At 41.5% G+C, this 24,758-nt stretch overlaps 1 protein-coding gene across 1 annotated transcript in view; it reads left to right on the forward strand.

Annotated features, from left to right (window-relative positions):
* si:dkey-237h12.3 (teneurin-3) overlaps window positions 1–24,758 on the forward strand; it is a 162,025-nt gene that overhangs the window by 72,596 nt on the left and 64,671 nt on the right. Inside the window, exons 4-8 of the mRNA XM_024383118.2 lie at window positions 227–455; window positions 13,041–13,279; window positions 18,692–18,817; window positions 20,265–20,479; window positions 23,351–23,561. Of these exons, the coding sequence (XP_024238886.1) occupies window positions 227–455; window positions 13,041–13,279; window positions 18,692–18,817; window positions 20,265–20,479; window positions 23,351–23,561 (1,020 nt within the window). The remainder of the gene's footprint in view (window positions 1–226; window positions 456–13,040; window positions 13,280–18,691; window positions 18,818–20,264; window positions 20,480–23,350; window positions 23,562–24,758) is intronic.

The following is a 24,758-nucleotide window of genomic DNA, read 5'->3' on the forward strand; positions in this document are numbered from 1 at the left end:
CATCTCATGCATTTGAAGAGCAATTTTAGGTTGCATTTACTTTTCTTGGTTTGTCAGATAGCCACAGCTTTATACAGAACACAATCACCAGTTTATTGCAAGCAGCTCCCCCACAAGATAGTAGCAACCCAATGCAATGCAAAACAGGTGTACTATGCTTTTTTTGGTTTTACATTCAGGTGTTCTCATATGTGCTTACAGTCTCTTTCTGTTTCCCTTTGAACAGGAGCCCAACTGTCGAGTCAACAAGGCCCGCCTCCTCTACCACCAGCCCCTCCCCCTCATCACAAACACCACCCGTCCATTACGTCGTTGAGCCGTGGCTCGCTGGCCAATCAGAGGAGCCCAAGCCCTCCCCCCTCGGCTGGCCTGGTGGCCGAGTTACAGAGCGCAGCGGAATGTGTCCAGCTGCAGGACAGCTGGGTCCTGGGCAGTAATGTTGCCCTGGAGAGCAGGTGAGTGACCCACAATGCACCTGGGGGGTTTGTGACAGTTTGTGACATCCAATACACCTGGGGATATGATGACCAATCGCACCTTTAGGGAATGACTCATCTGCAAGATCAGTATTCCCGATGAAAGCGTCATATCTACATGTACGTTAAAGGGAAATGTAAAAAAAAAATCTTTGACATCATATTCCTCTCATCTCCAGCACATAAGTGAAAAAGACACATTTCTAGGTTTTGTAGTAAAAAATAGGAAGATAAGGGTTTCCAATGACATCATCAACCCATTATTAGACAATTAGTAGGCAATTAGTAAACAATTAGTAGGCAATGCTTCCTCACAATTGTTCAAAATTACATGATGCACACCGATGAAACACTTATCTTCCTTTTACTACAAAACATAGAAACGCACCAAATTGTACATATGTTGATAAATATGAAGTTGAAAAATGGTGACGTTTCCCTTTAACAGAAGAAAGAGGTTGGTTTGTTATAATCTGAATGTACATTTCTCTATGTGTATTCTGGTGCATCTCAGTGGAACTGTTGGTCTCCTTGTCATGGGTAGCCCTTTCCTACAGTAAAATGACTAGTGGCCTCATGGGTGGAATTGTATTCATATTTTTTTTCATAATTAATAAACCGGTGTTTCTATGTCAAACGCGTTTGTTATTTTTCAGTCTTCTGTGATGTATATAAAGTGTAATATTGGAATGCAAACAAAAAATGGAATACATTTAAACTCTATATCTGACATGGTACAGGTGTCTTATTTTTTTTATAGCCCATAACCATGTGTGTGAGGTGTATACTATGGTTTCAAAGTAGATTTGTTAAAGACTACCAGGAAGCACTCTACTAACCTCAATAACCATACTATTTGTGACATAAATTGAGTATATTGTATGCTTATTGGTCATAGTATGGGATAAAGTTAGTATGCCAAAAGTTCCCGGATGTCATACTACATTCGACAAAATACGAAGTTTACAAGCAGTGGACTATATTTCCATCCTTTTAAGGGCCCATAGTGAAATTCTTCAGAAAATGCTTATGGCTTCATATTGTTTTCAGATTTGAAGAAAATGGCAGAAAATAGAAAAGTCCAACGGGAGCGGATACAAATTCATAGCTTTAACTAATTATGACAAATGTAATAAAGTAATGACTTTTCAAATAAGTTAACTTTCACGTTATGTTGACTGACAATTTGCTAGCTACCCTATCCTTACGAACCACATAGCATATCATTACAGCAGTATGTTAGCTAGCTACCTAACGTTAGTTGGCTACTAATACATCAAACTTGCCAGTATATTAACTATATGCTATCTAACTAACTATCCAGTGTTTATTGACTTGATTATTCCCGTCATTCATAGTTTAGCTAAGTGGTATAGTCGTTTTACGTTTCTCAATGGACATTCGGGTGCTTTCGTAAATTTGCTCTGGTTACTTACTCCAATTTCAGAGCACTTTCCTTTGAGTGGACGAGAGTGCAGAATAACTTCCCAGCAGCACAGTTACAGTCACAAACACTCTGGATGACATAAAAACAGCCTAAACAGCTCTGCTAGGGCGAGTAAAATGGTTAGAATGATGTGTTCTCTCATTTGTGTCTGAAAGTAGCTAGCAAGCTAGCCAACGTTAGCCAGTTAGCTTGGGTGCTTGACTGCCATTGTAAGGTCAGAACGCTCGAATCAACCCTACTCATCGGCCAGAGCATACAGTTTACACTGAACGATCGGAGAGAAAAACGCTCAGAGTTTACAAATGGACAATCTGACAACACTCTGAATTTATGAATACCCAGAGCACATTCTGAGCGCACTTTGGCACTCCAGATTGAATTTAAGAACACACCCAAAGTCATAAAATGTCTAGCTAGTAATTTCTTATGCTAACAAGCTAGCAAGAGGTTGCATAGCAACAGCATCAACTTCCGGTAGACAGGCACAGCGCTAGTACGCTCAACTGAAAGGATACCATTCGTTTAGGGTATAACGTCAACTCACTCACTTTTGTACATTGCATTGCTCCGTAAAATAGACCTTATTTTAGCACTCAAAAAACTTTATACTTCCAGATCAACTGGAATGTCAATACCATTGTAAAGCACAATTCCTCCCCTTTCCAACTAAATTCATGCCGAGACCAACCGTGCTGCCCGTTTCTGCATGATTCAAGAAGGCAATGAGCTCCGTCGGGTCTTTTTAAAAATGGCGGGTGGGGAAGCTAAACTAATGTGTGATAGTGAGAAGTCACTCGATCTGTCCAACTTATCACCTTATCGCCTCTAAAATGTAAATAAAACACTATAAAGAGTTTATATAATGTGTCATTACATACCTATTTGAAGGTTTGTGTCAAATTTGAATCGGTGCTAAAGTGATCTTCAGAAGTAAACAGCGGCTGTCCATTTCTTGTTTTTAAACGATGACAGAAGTGCTACACCTGGTGGAGAGAGATTATAAGACAGAAATAGTTGCTGTACGTTACGGCATGACATGTCACGATGTAACGGAGGGTCCGTTTTTTCAACTTTTCTCCAATACTATAGAGCCATTACCATGTCGATCAACGCTTGAATAGAAGCGTAGTTCACACCCCATATTTTGAAGTCAACACAGTCACTATAGTCCCATTGGTTTTCTTTGCAGCCTCGTTTGAATGTCGCGGTTCGCACATTTGTACGGAATGGGGTGAGTTTACGTTACTAAAATTAACTAATAGTATATAGTATGTATTGTATACTCATTAGGTATGTAGTATACAGTATGTTAGTATGGAAATTCAAACACAGCTTCAGAGTGACCCTGATGCAGCCCACTGCATTAAAAGTATGTCAACTAGGTGAGTCTGTTCTATTTCTTAAAGAAACCAAATGGACAATGTACATTGCATGAAGAAATCATTTTATATCTCTCACAAATACAATCTTACCTCTGGACATAATCCCTTCAACTAATGCACTATCACTAATTACTAATCATTCATAGTTCATCAACAATAAGAGATGGTTAGAGGGCCTCTGCTAGGACTTTGCCTCATCAGTTCAGTTAATCAGTTTAGAGCACCAGCAAACGTTTGAGGTGAAAGGAAATATGACCTGGAGATGGATCATTCGCAACATTTGATACGATCCAAAGCGATTTGGCATAATGGTAATGGAAGAGCACAGGTTTCCAGAGGCTTGCCAGCCTGAAATCAGATTGATGTAACTTACAAGAAGGCACTTCGGTCTAAATAGATTATTTTTTTTCAGTTGAAGATGCCCTGCACAGGAAGCTACTTTGTCATAAGAGTCTTTGTCTAGCATTTCCCCCGTGAGAAAAAAACATCAGTGTTATTTATTTCCAAACCATAAAGGGGTTTCAAAATGTCCATACCATTCCAGGAAAGTATATTACGGTCTACTTCAAATTGACACAGGTGGATGAATCCATTCCAGCCGGATGTTTCCTGGGCTCAGAGTACTCTTACACATCCTAGATAAATTTGGGCCTTGACGTTTTTCTTTAGCAGCATGCAGTAAGAAGCTATCATGATAGGACCAAATCAATTGGGTTATGCAGCATTTGTTCATCCAAGCTGAGGAAGACACGGCAATTGAATACTAACATCACTGTAACCTTGACTGCCTTGCTGGTATTGACAAAACAATATGTACACACCTATCATCACCCAGGTATAGAAATTACTATCTGCAGCACGCTGTACTCTAAAGCAAGTGCCTCGCTGTGAGAAGGAACCAGGCGTCATGGTAACCTCAGGGGGCAGATGGGACGGCCTTAGCTATGCTTGTCCAGTAAACTACTAGGTTGTTCAATGCAAACAAGAGCACCAGATAACATATATTAGGCATTCAGCATGCTGGTTTTGGTTCTGTTAACTGGCAAAGAGATGCCTACAGAAATCATATCACGTATTTTCTCTGTTCAACTCATGGTGATAACTAATGCAATGGGACAAACAAGGGTCAGGGGTTTTATCATTTGCATGCATTTAGAACCTGCCTCCTTCTACCCATTGTACTATAACTTTAGTATGGCTTCAAGTATAGAACAACCACAATGACTGGCCACACTAGCTAATGTTATGATTCATTAGAATGAATGAATCATACTACAGCACTCATTAAAGCGGCAATTAGTGGTTGAAACAATAACTAAGTGTTTCCCTGCCCCGTTTCGATAAAAAGCTGAGGGATGGTGCTGGAGAAATGTAACCGCTCTCAAATTCATAGACAGAGCTGTGGATGCAAGGACTAACCATCATGATATCACAATTATAGTTTTTAACCATGTTTTGAGGCTTTACAGTGTTAGCGTACATTTACTTTGTTTACAAACATTGGCGTAAACAAGCTAATATTTGGGGTTCGGATGGGGTACGACAGTTGAACTAAGCTCATGAGGAATTTAATGGGTACATATCAATAATTTACACAGTAACAGTCAAAAGTCATTCAAGGGTTTTTCTTTATTTTACTATTTTCTACATTCTAGAAAAAAGTGAAGACATCAAAACTATGAAATAACACATATGGAATCATGTAGTAACCAAAAGAGTGTTAAACAAATCAAAATAAATGTCATATTCTTTAAAGTAAACCCTTTGCCTTGATGACAGCTTTGCACAGATTTGGCATGCTCTCAACCAGCTTCACCTGGAATGCTTTTCCAACAGTCTTGAAGGGGTTCCCACATATGCTGAGCACTTGTTGGTTTCTTTTCCTTCACTCTGCAGTCCAACTCATCCCAAACCATCTCAATTGGGTTGAGGGCGGGTGAATGTGGAGGCCAGGTCATCTGATGCAGCACTCTATCACTCTCCTTCTTGGTCAAATAGCCCTTACACATCCTGAAGATGTGTTGGGTCATTGTCCTGTTGAAACACAATGATATTCCCAATAAGCGCAAACCAGATGGGATGGTGTATACTGTGGTAGCCATGCTGGTTAAGTGTACCTTGAATTCTAAATAAATCACCAACAGTGTCACCAGCAAAGCACCCTCACACCGTCACACCTCTTCCTACACGCTTCATGGTGGGAACCACACATTAGGTGATCATCTGTTCACCTACTGTGCGTCTCACGAAGACACTGTGGTTGGAACCAAAAATCTCAAATTCTGACTAATCAAACCAAAGGACAGATTTCCACCGGTCTAATGTCCATTGCTCATGTTGCTCATGGCCCAAGCAATTCTCTCCTTCTTATTGGTGTCCTTTAGTAGTGGTTTCTTTGCAGAAATTCGATGATAATAAAGGTGAAATAAAAAAAATAAAAAATGAAGGCCTGATTCACGCAGTCTCCTCTGAACAGTTGATGTTGAGATGGGTCTGTTACTTGAACTCTGTGAAGCATTTATTTGGGCTGCAATCTGAGGTGCAGTTAACTCTAATGAACTTATCCTCTGCAGCAGAGGTAACTCTGTGTGTTCCTTTCCTGTGGTGGTCCTCATGAGAGCCAGTTTCCCATAGCTCTTGATGGTTTTTGCGACTGCACTTGAAGATACTTTCAAAGTTTCATACTTTCAATGTTCTACATTGACTGACCTTCATGTCTCAAAGTAATGATGGACTGTCATTTCTCTTTGCTTATTTGAGCTGTTCTTGCCATAATATGGACTTGGTCTTTTACCAAATAGGGCTATCTTGTCTATACCACCCCTGCCTTGTCACAACACAACTGATTGTCCGAAACGCATTAAGAGGGAATACAATTACACAAATTAACTTTGAACAAGGCACACCTGTTCATTGAAATGCATTCCAGTTGACTACCTCATGAAGCTGGTTGAGAGAATGCCAAAACTGTGCAAAGATATCATCAAGGCAAAGGGTGGCTACTTTGAAAAATCTCTAATATATTTTTATTTATTTATTTACACAGTGTTTTGGTTACTACATGATTCCAAATGTGTTATTTCATAGTTTGATGTCTTCACTATTATTCTACAATGTAGAAAATAGTAAAAAAAACAATAAAGAAAAACCGTGGAATGAGTAGATGTTTCCAAACTTTTGACTGGTACTGTACGTCCAAGAATGGATGTAGCAACTGCAGATTGCCCCTTTACAAATGTGGTCTTCAAAGCATTTGCATTGGCACCGTTCCTTCTTACATTCATAACGAACAGTTCTTTTAACTTATTGAAAAGCTGCATCCAATTACTAATGTGTTTATCCAAGAGGAAATGTATGGGCCCCATTATGTATTTTTATTAGACTCCCATTTCACAAGTCTCTCTCTATATAGATATTCTCAATGCAGTGTACAATGGAGTGTACAGTCATTAGGGTTCATTTAGAGCTGTTTGTCTGTGTTGTCAAAAGGTAATAGACTGACTATCATTTCCTGAAATGCCTAATGTACTGGTCACTTCTGTGCATTTATTTTTGTCATGTTCCAATATTGAGTGCGCAAAGCAGACATGCATAACTATTCAAAACAGCTGATGTTATATGATATCAGCTGTCACCTGCTTCCTTATTTTTTTACACCTCCATGTTATATTTCAGTATCCCTGCTTTGTATTCAATTTGTTGATCTTTTAAGGGATTCAACAACCTCAGTCCATAACAGGGAGTGAAATATTCTGACTCTCAAGCAAAAATACCCAACTTAAAACAATTTCCAAATTAATTGACTTGACATAAAACTAGCAAAATCTGGAAGAGTTTTAGGCTTTTAGCCGCCCTTTGAATGAAATCTAATTACTACTTTCAAAGTGAGAAATGAAGGTTTCCTAACCCGAATAGATATTCTTCAGAAATTATTACACTCAAGCTTTTGTTCCAATCCATGCTGAGAACACTCCAGCTCTTCGATATAAAGTGCTCAATTAGTTGCCAATATAACCCTGTTATTACATCCTCTGTTCTGTTCCGGACTGTTCTCTACCGCTATGGATACATTCACTTCTCATAAGTGTGTGGAGGGCTTTCAATCAACCACTCCGGTTCCACTTTTTAACACTCGCCTCTATAGAAATACAGATATTTTCAATTAGTGTTATACAAAGGTGCCACTGAATCCCATTTATGTGTGAATTGCTATTGGCCTCGAGAGGAAAGTCGCCCAGGTCATTATCCTTTAAATGTGGTGCACTCCCAGATTAGTTTTAAAAATGAACCAAATGTGTAAAATTGGTTTATAATACATTTATACCAGATATACTATAAGTACTGTTCTCAATACGGTGCAGTTAGGCTGTCTCATGCGTCCTGTGGAATCCAGTTAAACTCTATGTCACACATATTCAATAAAGAGCATTTGAAACGGCTATTATGACAACAGCTTCAACGTTTGTGGTTCCACACGCTACTGTTATAAATGGTCTGTCGGCCCTCATCAGATTCACCTGTCAGGGGAGTCTGCTCGTAAAATGAAATTATGTCTGGAGTCTAAAATCATGCAACGATAGAATGTCAGGATGGGTGCCTTACTCCTGAAAGAATAGAGAGTAGGTCTCTGTCTTCTATGGGAAATTCTTCCAGATATATTTTTTTTAAACCTATGGAAATCATTTGTGTACTGTACATGAACTGCATTAGTAAATACTTAATTAGATTGTGGTGTTTTTAAATGATTATCATTAAAAATCAACAACAGATCATCCATCTCTCATGTTGTGACCGTGATGCACACATCCCCCAAGTACTCAAAACAACACTTTCATGTCTTAAAGCGAATCAAACAACATTACTTGGTTATGTGCAGCAGCCCGGGCGCAGTGGGGAAGCATCTCAAAATGGCGCCACTCTGATCTCTGCACCATGGCCCAGAAACACCAGGGGGCAGCCCCCTGAAATACTGTCACACAGATGTGTGCTGCTGCACTAGGTTAGCACCTGCTACCAGTTCCCCTGCTGAGAGGGCAGGTGGTTACATAGGATAGCGGGAGGGGAGGTGGGGGTGAAGAAAAAGAGTGAAACAGAGATAGGGAGAGCCAAAAAAAAGAAGATGGGACCAAGAGTCCGAAAGAGGGAGAAAAAATAGAGAGAGAGGAAGGGAGAGATACTGATAGGACGAGAGAGAAAAATAGTGGGAGGGACAGTGAGAGAGAAAGGGAGAGAGAGATGGACTTAGGTGCCTGCCACATCGGTAGGCTGTCTTGGTCATGGATTAAAGAGCCGTATTATTCCATCATTTTACCTTGAAATGCTAATGCTAACAATATGATGGCTAATAGGCAGATTACATAGTCAAAGGGTGTTTGTGCTCATTGTTTCTGATGTGCAGAAGGGCTTAGCTCAGGTCCAAATCTACCCACTGTATGTTTTGTCTTTTGTCCTCCTCAAGTGTTTCAAATGTCAAACTGATGACGAGGAAGTGAGTTGAGCAATGGAACCCGGCTCTTGCTATTACTTTTGTGCGATGGCCATTTCAAAGAGACGTACACGCTCATGCACGCATGCACACACACACACACATCAATAGAGCTGCCAGGATTAGCATAGTAATGTGCTTCATTTCGTCACACTCCTTCTAATTGATTACAGACGATCATCCTGTGTGTATAGCCGCAGACGTTTATCACGCCACTGTGTTTGGTAATCATTTCCAAAAGCATTTCATTTTACCCACCACTGTTAGCAGGCAGTCTGTTAGCCAAGTTAATATTCAGAACACAATACTGCAATACTGATTTTCAACATTTTGCCATTTTATTCAACAGAAAATGTGTGCCAAAAGGCAGCTTTGTGTGTTACAGTGGATTTTAGTGATCTAACGCATAATTTTCACAGTAAAGTTCCCCTTTAAAAAAATGCAGGATTAAGGGCAGAGAAATCCATTGGTTTACTAAGAAACTTACTAAAATCATAAGGGATCAAAATGCTATGTGGGCTAAAGCAAGACGGACTGGTTCGGTAGATGATTTGATGGCTTTTAAACGTCTTCAAAATATGGGGGTGGCTATGATCCGTAAATTGAAAGCAGACCACTACCTGAAATCTACTTCAGATAATTTAAAAAATCCATCCAAATTTTGGCAAGTAGTCATAAGTTTGGAGTGCAACAAAGATACACCGCTTCCCAAACAATTGTTGGTAGACACACTGATTGTAACTGAGAGAACCTCCATTCTGAAAGCCTTGAATCAACATTTTTTAGATGCAGGCAGTTTATTTCAAAAGGTATAATTAAGCCCCCTATGAAATTACCTGACACCCCTGTGCACTCCTTTACCAGATTCTCCTTTTCATCCTTCCCTGTTTCAGAAGTGTGTAAAGCCTTAAAAGAAATTGATGGACAAAAATCCCCTGGCCCGGATGAACTACACCCCTGCTTCTTACACCTAGCTGCAGACATCATTGCTCCCCCTTAACATGTATTTTTAACCTCACGCTTGATGTTAAGGAAATCTCCAAGTTATGGAAATCTGTTTTTGTACTGCCTCTCCTGAAAGGTGGAGATCCTTCGCTACTTGACAACTATCGACACATATCAAAATTGTTTGTACTGTCAAAGGTACTGAGGTCCTTAGTTAGTAGGCAGCTAAAGGCCTACTTCCAAGAAAACAACATCTTAAATGGAATGCAACCAGGCTTTAGGTCTAGCCACAGCACTGTTTCAGCAACATTGAAGGTTTTAAATGACATCCACTGTGCTCTTGACAAGAAGTTACATTGTGTGTCTGTCTTTATTGATTTGTCGAAAGCATTTGACACCGTGGACCATGCTGTGTTAATGCAAAGGTTAAAATGTTGTGGAATTACTGGTCATGCTCTAGATTGTTTTATAAATTACCTATCAAATCGTACACAATGTGTAGTGGCGGATGGTTGTAAATCTGAGTCCAAGGGGTGTGCTCAGGTGTTCCACAAGGTTCTATTTCGGGCCCACTGTTGTTCATTTTGAATATCAACAACATTGGGAATCTTATTGAAACAGCAGATGTAAATTTTTATGTATATGATACTGTTCAAGTGGTAGTAGTTTATCTTTAGCTTTTGAAAATGCCCAAAGAGCATTTAACATCATACGAAAAAATCTGTATGATTTAAAGCTGGTTCTAAATTTGGGTAAAACAACATGCATGGTATTTTCAAATGCCAGGCATGTTACTAATCATGTCATTGCTACGTTGGCTGGACATACTATAGAGCAAGTTAAAGTGTACAAATATTTGGGTGTGTGTGTTGATGATAAGCTGAGCTTCACTGTGCATGTAGAGAACTTGATAGGAAGCTCGTGCTGAGAATAGGTTTTTATTACCGGCATAAGGCCTGTTTTTCTTAGGAGGCCAGGAAGGAGTAGGTACGATGTACATTACTGGCGGTTTTAGATTTTAGTGATGTTATATATCTGCAGGCCTCAACCACTGCCCTGAGAGCATTGTGATCTCCACAGCACTGTTGGCTGGTTGTCATTGACCTTGCGTAGGCTTAAATACTGGTATACACTGATTTATAAGGCCATATTGTGCCATTTTATCTCTGTTCTTTTTTAATCAGGTCCATAAATAAATATCAATTCCTACTCTAAATTTGCTTCTAACAGTACCAAAAATTTGAACAAGTCATGGTAGAAATAGTTTTAGTTACTCCGTGGTCCTGGAATTCTCTCCTGAACATTTTAAAATTTGATGATCTAGTTTCATTGGTTGAGTTTAAACACTTGATCGATGTATATATCATAGAAGAGTGTAATTGTCTTGTGGACAGCTGTTTTTTAGTCAAGACTTTTGTGTTTTTTAACATAATATGTAATTGTTGTATTGTATGTGTGTTTAAAGTTTTGTTTAATGTTGTGTTAGTCTATGTAAGTTGTTTTGTCTGAAACGTTGTCCCCCCTGCAGCTATTGGACCAGGTCTCTCTTGGAAAAGAGATGTAATCTCAATGACAAAAACCTGTATAAATAAAGGTTAAATTAATTAATAAATAAACATAAAATGCTTAATATTCTGTAGATGAGTAGTGGGACTTGATATTCAATAATTCAGATTGTGAACTAACTTTTTGGCCATTTTATTCAATATCAACTATGTGTGAAATGAAATCATTTGGTGCATTCTCTCTCGTAAATAGACCCCTATAACCACCGTATGCTCATTCTCATAGACAAGCAGCTCGTAAATAGGCCCCAGTTATTCACTGTATGCTCAAATCAATATCACTGCACAAATCCTTACTGAACCACCTCAGAAATAGGTGTACCGCCAACCCTTTTCTCTGACCAAACAGTGAGATGAATCCATCAATCAACAACCTTGGAGAAAAGAAAAACAGACATATTACAGATCACTCAGCTCATAATACACTTGACCTCTAACTTTTCACACAAGCTGCTGAATACACCATACATCCTGCCAGATCCGTGAACACCCCTGTTCAGATACCAGACTCTTCATTCTCAGTGACATGCTGTACTCTTTCACAGAGAGAGACGTATACTATCCATGACTATGCTTGTCAATTGGGGCTTAGAAATGCCATACAACCCATATTAGACATTTGTGATATTAGAAAACCATTGATCAGAAGCATTAACAAAACAACATGGCTCTGGGCAAGGCTGTGGCAATTTAAGTGTTGGCATGGAAAGTGACAGTTAACTAGCTTAATAAATAATGTAGCAGATGCTTTCATCAAAAGGAACTTACAATGTGACAGTGACACGTTGTAATGTGGAGGTAAGGAGGGAGAAGTAGAATGATGGCTTTATAAACTCATGGGTATATTTATGTATCAAACCCCAAATGGCGCCAATAGGCTAGTGGGACAGCAGAAAGATTCTTACCAACAGTTAGTGGAGGGCCAATCCCATAGCCTGGCACACACTTCATGCCCACAGGTGCCGGATCAACCGCCCCAACAAAACACATGAATGCGAGCCCTGATGTAACAAACCAAGAACCAACCTCACAGGTACAACGGTTAGTGAGATAATGCAACATAAAGAACAGAAATTGCAATTACTCTCAGTACCCTAGCACACTTGCTACAATATTGAGAGAATTGAAACCTCAACGGTGGTGTTGTCAGCATCATGCTCCAACCCACTGAGACAGTTGAACCCTTGTTATTTATACTGTTAGCAGTATTGACAAGAAGGGGCTGTAAAAGTTTAATTACACAGAGAACACTTCAAATGGTAAGTCTGTCACATTTTACTAGGTCCAACCTACACACATTTAGCCATTCATCCGTAAGTGATAGCAAAAGAGGCATCAAGGCTTAATTTATCTACTTCAGAGGTTTCCACGTGGGTTTAAAAAGTTAAGTGGCAAAGCCAGAGTAGTGCTTGTGATTAAACCTCCTTAATTACCCCAGGTATAATGGCCTATTAGTCGGTCCCTGTAGTTAAAGAGCAAGTGGGAGATGATTGTTTTTATGAGGTACTTTTAGCTTCACCTTTTACAATGTCAGGGTTAGTACCGAGGCCTATCGTATTGAATATACAATTCACATGGGAGAATAATGATATGTCCATGGTTTCTCTTGCAAAAATATGTTGTTTCAATGATTATCCTGAATAAATAAAGGTTTAATAGGAATATACAGTACACCCAAATAAATGTGTATTTGTTTCTCTATCTAATATGAATTTGTATTTTTCTGGTTTGTTTCCCTAGACACTTCCTCTTTAAGACGGGCACAGGAACAACCCCTTTCTTCGGCACGGCAACCCCAGGTTACACCATGGCAACTGGGGCGGTGTACTCCACCCCGGCACGTCCACTACCCAGAAACACCCTCTCCAGAGGGGCTTTCAAGTTCAAGAAGTCGCCCAAGCACTGCTCTTGGAGATGCACCGCCCTGAGCGCAGTGGGCATGGCTGTCCTGCTTTCAATCATGCTCTGCTACTGTATAGGTAACTATGGCCCCTCCTTGTGACTATCGCCCCTCCTTGTGACAATGGTCCCTCCTTGTTGCTACGGCCTCTCTTTGTAACTATGGTTCCTCCTTGTAACTACTATGGCTGCTCCTTGTGACTATGGCCCATCCTTGTGACTATGGCCCTCTCCTTGTGACTATGGTGCCTCCTTGTGACTATGGCCCCTCCTTGTGACTATGGCCACCTCCTTGTAAATATGGCCCTTCCTTGCGACTATAGCCCCCACCCCCATTTAACTCTGGCCGCCCTTGTGACTATGGCCTTGCCTTGTGGATATGGCTCCTCCTTGTGACTGTGGCCCCTCCTTGTGACTATGGCCACACCTTGTGACTGTGGCCCCTCCTTGTCACTATTGCTCCTCCTTGTAACTATGGCCACTCCTTGTGACTATGACCCCTCCATTTGACTATGGCCCCTCAATGTGACTATGGCCCCCCTTGTGACTATGGCCTTTCCTTGTGACTATGGCCCCTCGATGTGACTATGACCCCTCCTTGTAACTATGGCCCCTCCTTGTGACTATGGCCCCTCCTTGTGATTATGGCCTCTCTTTCTAACTATGGCCCCTCGTTGTGACTATGACAGCCTATGATGGCCCGTCCATGTGATTGTGGCCCATTCTTCTAACTTTGGCTGCTCCTTGTAGTATGGCCCCTCCTTGTGACTGTGGCCCATCCTTGTGACTATGACAGCCCTTTGTGACTATGGCCCGTCATTTTAACTATGCCCCCCCTTGTGACTATGGCCCCTCTTTGTGACTATGGCTTCTTTTTGTGACTATGGCTCCCCTTTGTGACTATGGCCCTTCCTTGTGAATATGGCAGCCCTTTGTGACTATGGCCCATCCTTGTGATTATGGCCCCTCCTTCTAACTATGGCACCTCCTTCTAGTATGGCCCCTTCTTGTGACTATGGCCCCTCCTTTGACTCTGGCCTCTCCGTGTGACTATGGCACCTCCTTGTGACTCCTTGTGACTATGGCCCATCCTTGTTATTATGGCTCCTCCTTGTGACAATGGCCCCTCCTTGTAACTATGGCCCCTCCTTTGACTATGACCCCTCCATGTGACTATGGCCCCACTTTGTAACTAAGGCCCTCCTTGTAACTATAGCCCCTCCTTCTGACTATGGCCCCCATTTTTCTTATGGCCCCCTTGTGACTATGGCCCCTCTTTGTGACTATGGCCCCCCTTTGACTATGACTATGGCTTCTTCTTGTGACTATGGCAGCCTTGTAGTATGGCCCCTCCTTGTGACTATGTTCCCTCCTTGTGACTATGGCCCCTCGATGTGACTATGACCCCTCCTTGTAACTATGGCCCCTCCTTGTGACTATGGCCCCTCCTTGTGATTATGGCCTCTCTTTCTAACTATGGCCCCTCGTTGTGACTATGACAGCCTATGATGGCCCGTCCATGTGATTGTGGCCCATTCTTCTAACTTTGGCTGCTCCTTGTGTATGGCCCCTCCTTGTGACTGTGGCCCATCCTGTGACTATGACAGCCCTTTGTGACTATGGCCCGTCATTTTAACTATGCCCCCTTGTGACTATGGCCCCTCTTTGTGACTATGGCTTCTTTTTGTGACTATGGCTCCCCTTTGTGACTATGGCCCTTCCTTGTGAATATGGCAGCCCTTTGTGACTATGGCCCATCCTTGTGATTATGGCCCCTCCTTCTAACTATGGCACCTCCTTCTAGTATGGCCCCTTCTTGTGACTATGGCCCCTCCTTTGACTCTGGCCTCTCCGTGTGACTATGGCACCTCCTTGTGACTCCTTGTGACTATGGCCCATCCTTGTTATTATGGCTCCTCCTTGTGACAATGGCCCCTCCTTGTAACTATGGCCCCTCCTTGTGACTATGACCCCTCCATGTGACTATGGCCCCACTTTGTAACTAAGGCCCTCCTTGTAACTATAGCCCCTCCTTCTGACTATGGCCCCCCATTTTTCTTATGGCCCCCTTGTGACTATGGCCCCTCTTTGTGACTATGGCCCCCTTTGACTATGACTATGGCTTCTTCTTGTGACTATGGCAGCCTTGTAGTATGGCCCCTCCTTGTGACTATGTTCCCTCCTTGTGACTATGGCCCATCCTTGTGATTATGGCCCTCCTTCTAACTTTGGCCCCTCGTTGTGACTATGGGCCCTCCTTGTTTACATTGTTGTATTAGTGCGTATTTCACCATGACCCTCCCTCATTGCTCTGCTTATGCTCTATATACTGTGGTATAAACAGACGACTAAGCAAGCCTCGAGCATTGCTCAGGTGTTTTAGAGGAGGCTTAGCACTCTTAACACCCACTCTCCAAAGATGAAGCTGTGGATAGAAAAAGAATAAGAACTAGCTGGACAACTACTGTACTACAACTTGGCCTTTCAAATATATTATCCTTTCAAATATAAATGGCTTTCCATTCAACGTAAGTGATGCACCAGCCTTCAGTTCTCAGTAGAGAATTCATGACAGCACCCAACACACTAAAGTTACAACACTGGGTATCTGTTGCACTTCCCAGTCAATTAAACTAAACTATCTAATAGACAAGTTGACTGGACTTTATGGCTTTGAGTCAGCTGAATCAGTGTTGACTGACCTGATGGCTTTATAAACTGTGCTAAATGTGTATTGCTCTTTCAGCATGATCTTGCTGAGCAGATAGCAGACCTTAGAATATCATTCCGTCTGCCGTTGTCATATGTCAGTCAGATACAGAGACAATTCATCCTACAGATCCCCAATGATACAGTTTGAATCTGTGTCAGATTATGGCCCCACAGAGTGACATCACTGGCATGACCCAGCCCCATAGAACAGTATGATTGACATGACCCATCCCCACAGAGTGACATCATTGACATGACCCATCCCCACAGTGACATCACTGACATGACTCAGCCCCACAGAGCAGCATCATTGACATGACCCAGCCCCACAGAGTGACATCACTGACCTGACCTAGCCCCACAGAGCAGCATCACTGACATGACCCAGCTCCACAGGGCAGCAACATTGACATGACCCAGCTCCACAGAGCAGCATCATTGACATGACCCAGCCCCATATATTGACATCACTGACATGACCCAGCCCCACAGAGCAGCATCACTGACATGACCAAGCCCCACAGATCAGCATCACTGACATGACCCAGCCCCACAGAGTGACATCACTGACACGACCCAGCTCCACAGAGCAGCATCACTGACATGACCCAACCCCACAGAGTGACATCACTGACATGACCCATCCCCACAGAGTGACATCACTGACATATCCCAGCTCCACAGGAGCCCTGAAAGACAGACACAGTTGAAATCCCCCTCGACACCCTACAATGACACTGTCAGAAGAAACAAAATGCCAGCACCCCAGTCACATTAGGTTATCACAAGGTTATCACTTGTCATGACTGACCTTCTCACAACCGATTTGCAACATTGTGACAATGTCATGTGCTGATGGGGCATAACCCCCAAAAAGGGAACTATCCTAAGAAGTTGAAAGCCTTCTTCACCAAAGCATTTTGAGAATGGCCGATGAGAGAGGATGTGAGGAATCGAGAGCTATAAAGATTTTCTGGTGCAACAAAATCTCTTCCAGGAAGTGCTTTCATCTCGACCAGGAAGCTAGGAACACAGGCTTTAGTGTAACGCATCAACCTCACCCATAGGACAAAATTCCACTTCAGAAGGGGCTTTGTCTGGTTTTTACACCAACCTTTAGCAGCTTGACCACAGCGATAAAATGGGTGGAGATTTATCTTTCCTTTCTGTCCTCCTGAGTCATACACTCTCTTAATCTTGGGCAGTGTGACTTTCCCCTGAACTGCCGTAGCATTCTCATGGTGCTGAAGGGAGGACAGGATAACATGCTCGTATAGAGAGAAATATGTCTGGAGAAATGAGGCAATGGAGAAAAAGTATGGAGAGTGCTCTCCATAGCAGAGGGCCATTACAGTGCCATATTAATATCCATGTATATTATCTCTATCATCTGGACCTGCCATGTTTTTTTGATTCATGATATCGTGCTCTGTCATTGGTTGCATGTGATTTTGCTGTGCATGTTTGGTGGGTTGGCTTGTTTCTGGATTCCGCGTGTATAGCTTATGAGTGCGCCAATGGCTTTAAGGTGTGTGTGTTTGTGTGTGTGTGTGGTCTCGTGAGTGCATGAGTGTGTTTCCTGTGTGGGAGTTCTTTTGATTGTGAGTGTGTGAGTTAAACAGATACAGGCCTTCTTTGCCAGTTGCCTCAGGTTGAGTTTTTCACCTTCCTCTCTTTCATCTGCAGCCAAAACACCTGCCAGGTGCGATGTCTTAAATAGCTTATGTATGCACTAGCACACTCTGCCTCTGCCAGCCCACAGATAAGAACACAGTCCGATACATACGTACAAGCACACATCATTCTGCCTTGGTCTCTCTCTCTGTCTCTCTCCCTCTCCAATTCCGTATTCTCTATGATTCTGCTTCATCCCTTGTGAGTTAGCTATGTTTTTTAAGCAGTCAATACCCCATACCCTCCCCTGCCCGTTTGAAAAAAGTTCCACCTCAGATCAAAACACTGGGAAATCAGAGTTTTGCCTCCTCAGCACGACTCCCCGGTTGGCGATCTTTGAAGGAGCCTCGCCCTCTCACTGTGTTCATAGAAGACCCAGTTTCCCCAAACAACAAGACATGCAGCTTAATAGCAATCTATTCAGAGACAGAGGTTGGAGGAAGAACATGGCGGTTTGGTTGGTTACGTAAGAGAATTAGAGAGTTTGAGGCTTGAAGCCTCTTTGACCTTCTTTCTGACGCACACAAATACATACACTTGGGGTTTCCAGATGCTTTGATTTGGGCTGTCATTATGTTGCTGCACGTTGTCCACCTCCTCCTGTCTGTTTGGTGACAATATTCGGGTTTTTAAATGGAACGTCCCGCTGCACTCCTTGATGCAGTGCTGTTTGTGTTCATGAACAGCGCTCCCCAAAGAGACACAACAGTGTTCCTCGTCTCCTCAGTATTGATTGAGCTTGCTGTGTCTGGCCCCTGTTGGGTTTTACAGTAGAGCACTTAGCCTACATGTGGCGCACCCATAGTAAGGTAACCTAGTATAAAAATAATTCCTACTCTTTAGTATTTTTCAGTCATGTTTCTTGAAGATACAGGGAAGTATAGGAAGGAAAGAGTGAAGGAAGGAAGGAGGGAGGGAACTGAGTCATGACCACTTTCATGTGCTGAGTGTGGGGGTGCTAACTGCCAGGCCACCACAGGGCACAAAATGATGTATTGTCTGATCTATTTTTCCTAGAAATGCTATCCAGCACGTATTTAGTTTTGTAATGATTTGATTGATTGCCCTAACCCTAGCATATTCCAATGTTTTTGTTCACTTTACAGCAATGCACTTTTTCGGCCTCAACTGGCAACTTCAAGAAACGAAAAACAAACCAGCGGTTGAGAACGGAGGGGGGAAGGCTTTGCCCACTCAACCAAGCATAGTGACAGTACTCTCAGTTGACTATGGTAAGGATCTTAGCCCTTTACCTACTTCTTTACCTACTTGTTATATCTGTAGATTACATTTGGGGTAGGAACACACCATATTTCTGAATATGTTTCTAGCCTTTAATTGCACTGGATGCTTGTTTGTTTGTCCATTTTGCTTTGTGAATGTTATGTGTATGGCTCAGCACAAAAACGGTCCCAGACTGTAGCCTATCCTATTCTGTAGGTACCTTCTGAATTGTAATCGACAGAGTCTAAACAGCTTTAACACATTCAGCCTTTACCAGTAGGTGTCTGTCATTTTGTATGCAATGTCTGCCACATGCATGCCACCTTTCTTCACCTTTACAAAAAGAGGCCACTGATTTAATTTAAATCTTTTAAGGATTGGACCATTTTTAAAAATGTTTTGCCTAAAATGACATACCCAAATCGAACTGTCTGTAGCTTTGAAACACTTTGAAGTTTGTGGAAATGTGTAACACATAATATAACACATTAGATCTGGTAAAAGATAATACAAACAAAAAAACATGTGTTTTCAAATATTATTTTTTTCATCATCTTTGAAATGAGAAAGGCCATAATATAATATTGCAGTTTTGGAACAATTTAGATTTTGGCCACTAGATGGCAGCAGTGTGTGTGCAAAGTCCCTTATTGATCCAGTGATGCATTGCAATACTGCACAGTATTTTGTAATAATGTGTCTTTATTTCAACCAATCAAAAACTCTGGAGGTCCATTGTAAGAAAGATATTTATCCTAAGTGGTTTTTAAAATAAACATCAGGCAAAAATGCTTTAAATGCGTTTCATGCTCAAGTTTTTTTTTTTGCTTGCTAACCTTTTGAAAGCATCACTTCCTTGTCCTGTTGTTTTGTTACTGTACCAGGTAATGACTCAGCTAGTACATTTAGATCCTAGACATTTAGCAGTGAATCACAAGTACCACACAAAAGATAGGGAAATCAATGTCGAAGAACAAGAAGGCCCGCACACTCATTAAGCTCCCAATTCACCGCTTTATTGACTACGGTTCGATCTGAACTGATCTTCGTCAGGTCAAAACAATATATAGTAATCAATGGTGAAACAATCTGTTCCAGTCTCATAATGGAGCAATCAGCTGAGGTCTATTTGAGTGGGAATAAAGAAGTTTCTATCATCAACTGTGCCAGGAAATATAAATACCTGGAACTACTGAAGCTGTCTGGTATTTCCATGTTTGACTGACCTAATGAGCAAGACTCATATCTATGAGGGCCCGGGATACACACTGGGCCAGGGATATAGACTGGGAGTCGTGTCTGCATAATTTTATTTAAATTAAGGTAATATTGAGAAATATTATTTTGTTGAAAATGGAATCAATGCAGATGAAAACTGTATACAACTGTGGTGAGCTTGACCTCACAAAATGTCCATCTAGCTTTATCTCAGTGTTCTCTCTTTCTCCCCTCCAGGCAGGACTGGTGCTGTCCATCAGGAGAACAACTCCATTGACACCGGGCAAGTGGAAGTGGGCCGAAGGGTAGGTCAGGGAATACCGCCTGGGGTGTTCTGGCGCTCTCGGCTGGCTATGGAGCAGCCACGCTTCCTGAAGTTCAACATCTCTGTTCAGAAGAATGCACTGGTTGGGGCCTACGGGAGGAAGGGTCTCCCACCATCTCACACACAGGTAAATGGTACATTAGTTGGGTAGGGTGTATGGCAACTACTCGGCTTCCAGCCTCGGACCGTAAGGCACTACAGAGGGTAGTGCATACGGCCCAGTAAATCATTGGGGCCAAGCTTCCTGCCATCCGGGACCTCTATACCAGGCGGTGTCAGAGGATGGCCCCAAAAATGGTCAAAGACTCCAGCCACCCTAGTCATACACTGTTCTCTCTGTTACAGCAGCGCAAGCGGTACCAGAGAGCCAAGTCTAGGTCTTAAAGGCTTAACAACTTCTACCCCCAAGCCCTAACACTCCTGAACAGCTAATCAAAGGGCTAATCCAGACCCCTCTTTTATGCTATGCATAGTCACTTTAACTCTACCTACATGTACATATTACCTCAATTACTTTGACTAACCTGGGCCCCCGCACATTGACTCCTTACCGGTATCCCCTGTATATAGCCTCGCTATTGTTATTTTACTGCTACTGTTTAATTTTTTGTTACTTACATTTTTTCTTTTCAATTTTTTTTACTTATCAATCAACTTATTTTTCTTAAAACTTCTTAAATCATTGTTGGTTAAGGGCTTGTAAGTAAGCATTTCACTGTAAAATCTACACCTGTTGTATTCAGCCCAAGTGACAAATACATTTTGATTTGATTTGTAAAAATCTGACTGGATGGTTTTTGCCATGCTCATAATATTCCTCTTTTCAGTCTTATTTTTACAAAATCTTTACAATGGAACGGATTCTGATACTTTGGGACAGAAGGTAGCCTAGTGGTTAGAGCATTGGGCCATTAACCAAAAGGTTGCTGGATCAAATCCCCGAGCTCACAAGTTAAACATATTTTGCTCTGAACAACGCAGTTAACCTGACATTCCCTGGTAGGCTGTCATTGTAAATAATCATTTGTTCTTAACTGACTTGCCTGGTTAAATTAAAAAAATAATAAAGGGGTTGTGGCTGGGTAGTTCCACCAGACTGGTGCCCTTTGAGAAGAAAAAACCCCATTGATTTCACTTAATTGTAACATTATGTCATATAGAGCACATGTTCAACTTAATAAACAACATAAGTCCCGAATTAAGTGCCAAATAAAGTAACAGGGTTGACCGTAACAGGTTTGACGATTTCATCTTAAATCAGCCATAAATTGAGACAGGTGGAATGGAAGCTTGTTGTGTGCAACACAGTGTCAATTGAATGCAAGCTTCACCAAACAAATGTCATTGTTAAAACATCTCTAGCCATGTTATGCATGACCCGCTCAGTTTTCCACCACAAAACGCCATAAAATGGCCAAAAAGAGTAGAACCACCTGCTTTTACACCATGATTTGACCATTAGATAGATGTTAAATCTGTCTTTTGAAAAAACAAAATGTTTAAGGGAATAGTTTTACCATATTAATATGAGAGTTCAGTTCACGTAACTGGGTTCACCTTAAAATGAGACAGATGTAAATTAATCACTAATCACACACACAGGGGGACATGTCAAAATGCTGAATTTTGGCACTTTAGCAAGCCTTAAAAAATATTGATTGAATTTTCCATGTGGTCTATATTGAAGGGCACTTCATTTAATATTACAGGCTTTTAAAATTCAATATTGGTGCACATTTTATATCTAAAATATCAAAGGGACACAAAAGGCTATTTTCCACTTCACCCTAGAGAAAAATTTCACCTTCTTGACATTCTCTGACTTGAGTTGAAGAAGAGCCTCTTTCGTGTGCCGGAAATTGGGCCACTATCGAATGAAAAAAAAGTTAAATACAAATGACAACAGGAAAGAAGGGATTACTCTTCCATGGTAAAAGAAAAAAGGAACCCAACTAAATCAAATACAACAAACAGAGAAGCCTCCTTTTATGTCCAAGGCAATTGCTGCGCAGGCCGCTCAAGACTGTCAATGCCTAGACACGAAGTCAACCGCCACTGCCTTAGAAACGGTCCGTTAATTTGCCAGGGCGATAAATCGATGCGTTTACTTAACTTAGCATGAAAGACCCCAATGAGAGATATTGACTGTTGGTTACATTCACAGCTTGAGGAGAGGAACAACTTTAAAGTGCGTCACCAATCGCTCAAAAGAAAATAATACAACTAAATTTGTTCGTAAGTGTCTTACTCTGCATGATTCATCAATTGTCTTAAACTAGGTTTTGTGAAGAAATGATCAACACTAGTTTGAATTCCCAGGTATAGCTAATAATTATTTGTGGTTCATCAGCTGGCCTGGCTCGGCTTGGCCTCTTTCTTGTTCATTATTATTTGCTCCTATTGTTAGATTGAGATAAGCCTTTGCCAAGTAATCAAGATGTACACACTGGCCTGGGAGTAAAGGAATGGTTGGGTTCTGGACTTTTATTACTTGGCCCCCTGGCCACCACCACATAAAAAACTGCCTACATCCACAGGTCAATATCTCTTCTCTGCTCCTCTCAAAAGGGTTTAAACCACTGAGTGTTGACTTCTCTCACCATAATTTTAACGCTTTATTTCCTATCCATACTGAGTCAGTTGGAGGGATGCTTGGTGTCGTGTCCCCTGTAGGTCCTATTTCCGATACTAAATCCTTTTTTAAGTGTTGTGTTGTGTTCGTTTGTGTGAATTTAACACTGTTAGCATGCAGAATGAAAAGGATCAGTCTCCTGGAAAACTCAAATTTACTTTGACTCAATTAAATTGTGGCTAGCTCCTTTAATGTCAAATTAGGACATTTTTAAACAGAGATTTTCCCTCTATGCACCTGGAACTACAGAATGTCACTGTTATTGTAAATGTTTATACATTTACATAAATGTATATGTTGCACATCATATGTCATGAAGTGAGTCATTACTTAGTCCCAACTGACCTCTGCTTGACCTTTCTTCAGTATGACTTTGTGGAGCTGCTGGATGGCAGCAGGCTCATCGCCAAAGAGAGGTGGGCTCCCACGGCACAGGAGACCAGGGGCCGGATGGAGCGCCAGGTCAGCCTCCACCAAGCTGGCTTCATCCAGTATCTGGACTCTGGGGTGTGGCATCTGGCTTTCTACAATGATGGAAAAAGCCTGGAGACAGTATCATACAACACCATCATCCTGGGTAAGCATAACATGGAAATAATGTAGAAAATTGATGTAGAAATGGGTGAGGTGAATATTTTCAATTATATTGAATTGCTGGAAAAGGCACTTGGAGATCGTTTTCCACAACTAAGAGAATAACTGGGTAGTTGACAGGCCAGATCAACGTATACATTAATCAATAATTTAAACTGGATCTACAGACTATATAATGCAAGCAAAATGTGTTGTTGGGCTTTTGGCTTAATGAATTGTGTTATGCACATTTTATGTCTCTACACTGCAGGAATATCGCTATCCCTTAGGCTTTTCATTGTTAAGTTTTGCATTAGGGAATTCCATCGATACATTTCTAAAGATATGAAGTTATCGAAATCCAAGGTCAAAGTTGCCCGGATGTGTTGAAACTGACAGCCCAGTAGTGTACATCCAATGCAAGTCTTCAAAAGCAATAAAAACGAAAAAGTTTGCCCACTTAACACAATCGAAAGGAGCTCCCAGCCTAGGGGGAGTGCCCATTATGAGTGCTGGTCTGTTGAACGAACACAAGATGTGTCAGTGGGATATGTCAGATTAACTTCAACTCAGAGAGAGGATTTACAAAGATTGATCCCATTGCTTGTGTGGGCATGATCAGTCATGAGATTTTCATGCGGAGAAAGAAATGTCAAAGAACTAGAAATGCACTGTGAAATGTAAAATCTTCGTGATGGGGTGCATTCGTGATGGGCAAGACGGCATGGGAGTTGTCAGGCTACAGCAGATGAGAGGTACACACATACCAACATAGAGTACACTGTACATTCATGCAATAAGCCAGTGTTTCCCAACCGTGGTCCTCCAGTAGCCCCAACAGTACACATTTTTATTGTAACCCTGGACAAGCACACCTGCTTCAACTTCTCAACTAATCATCAAGCCTCAATGAGGTGTGTTTGTCCAGGGCTACAACAAAAATGTGTACTGTTGGGGGTACTCGAGGACCAGGGTTGGGAAACACTGCAATAAGAGAAAGTGGCTGTGTGGAAATGTAAGATGGAATAGTATGTGACATCATAGTAGTGATATGAAATCCAATCAAATGTGTTGGATATTGTGTTGATATTTATCATGTGTTGATATTGATAATGTGTTGATATTGCTATTGTGTTAATATTGATAATGTGTTGATATTGATAATGGGTTGATATTGCTATTGTGTTGATATTGATAATGT

Source organism: Oncorhynchus tshawytscha, linkage group LG21, assembly GCF_018296145.1.
Source record: "Oncorhynchus tshawytscha isolate Ot180627B linkage group LG21, Otsh_v2.0, whole genome shotgun sequence".
Lineage (NCBI taxonomy): Eukaryota > Metazoa > Chordata > Actinopteri > Salmoniformes > Salmonidae > Oncorhynchus > Oncorhynchus tshawytscha.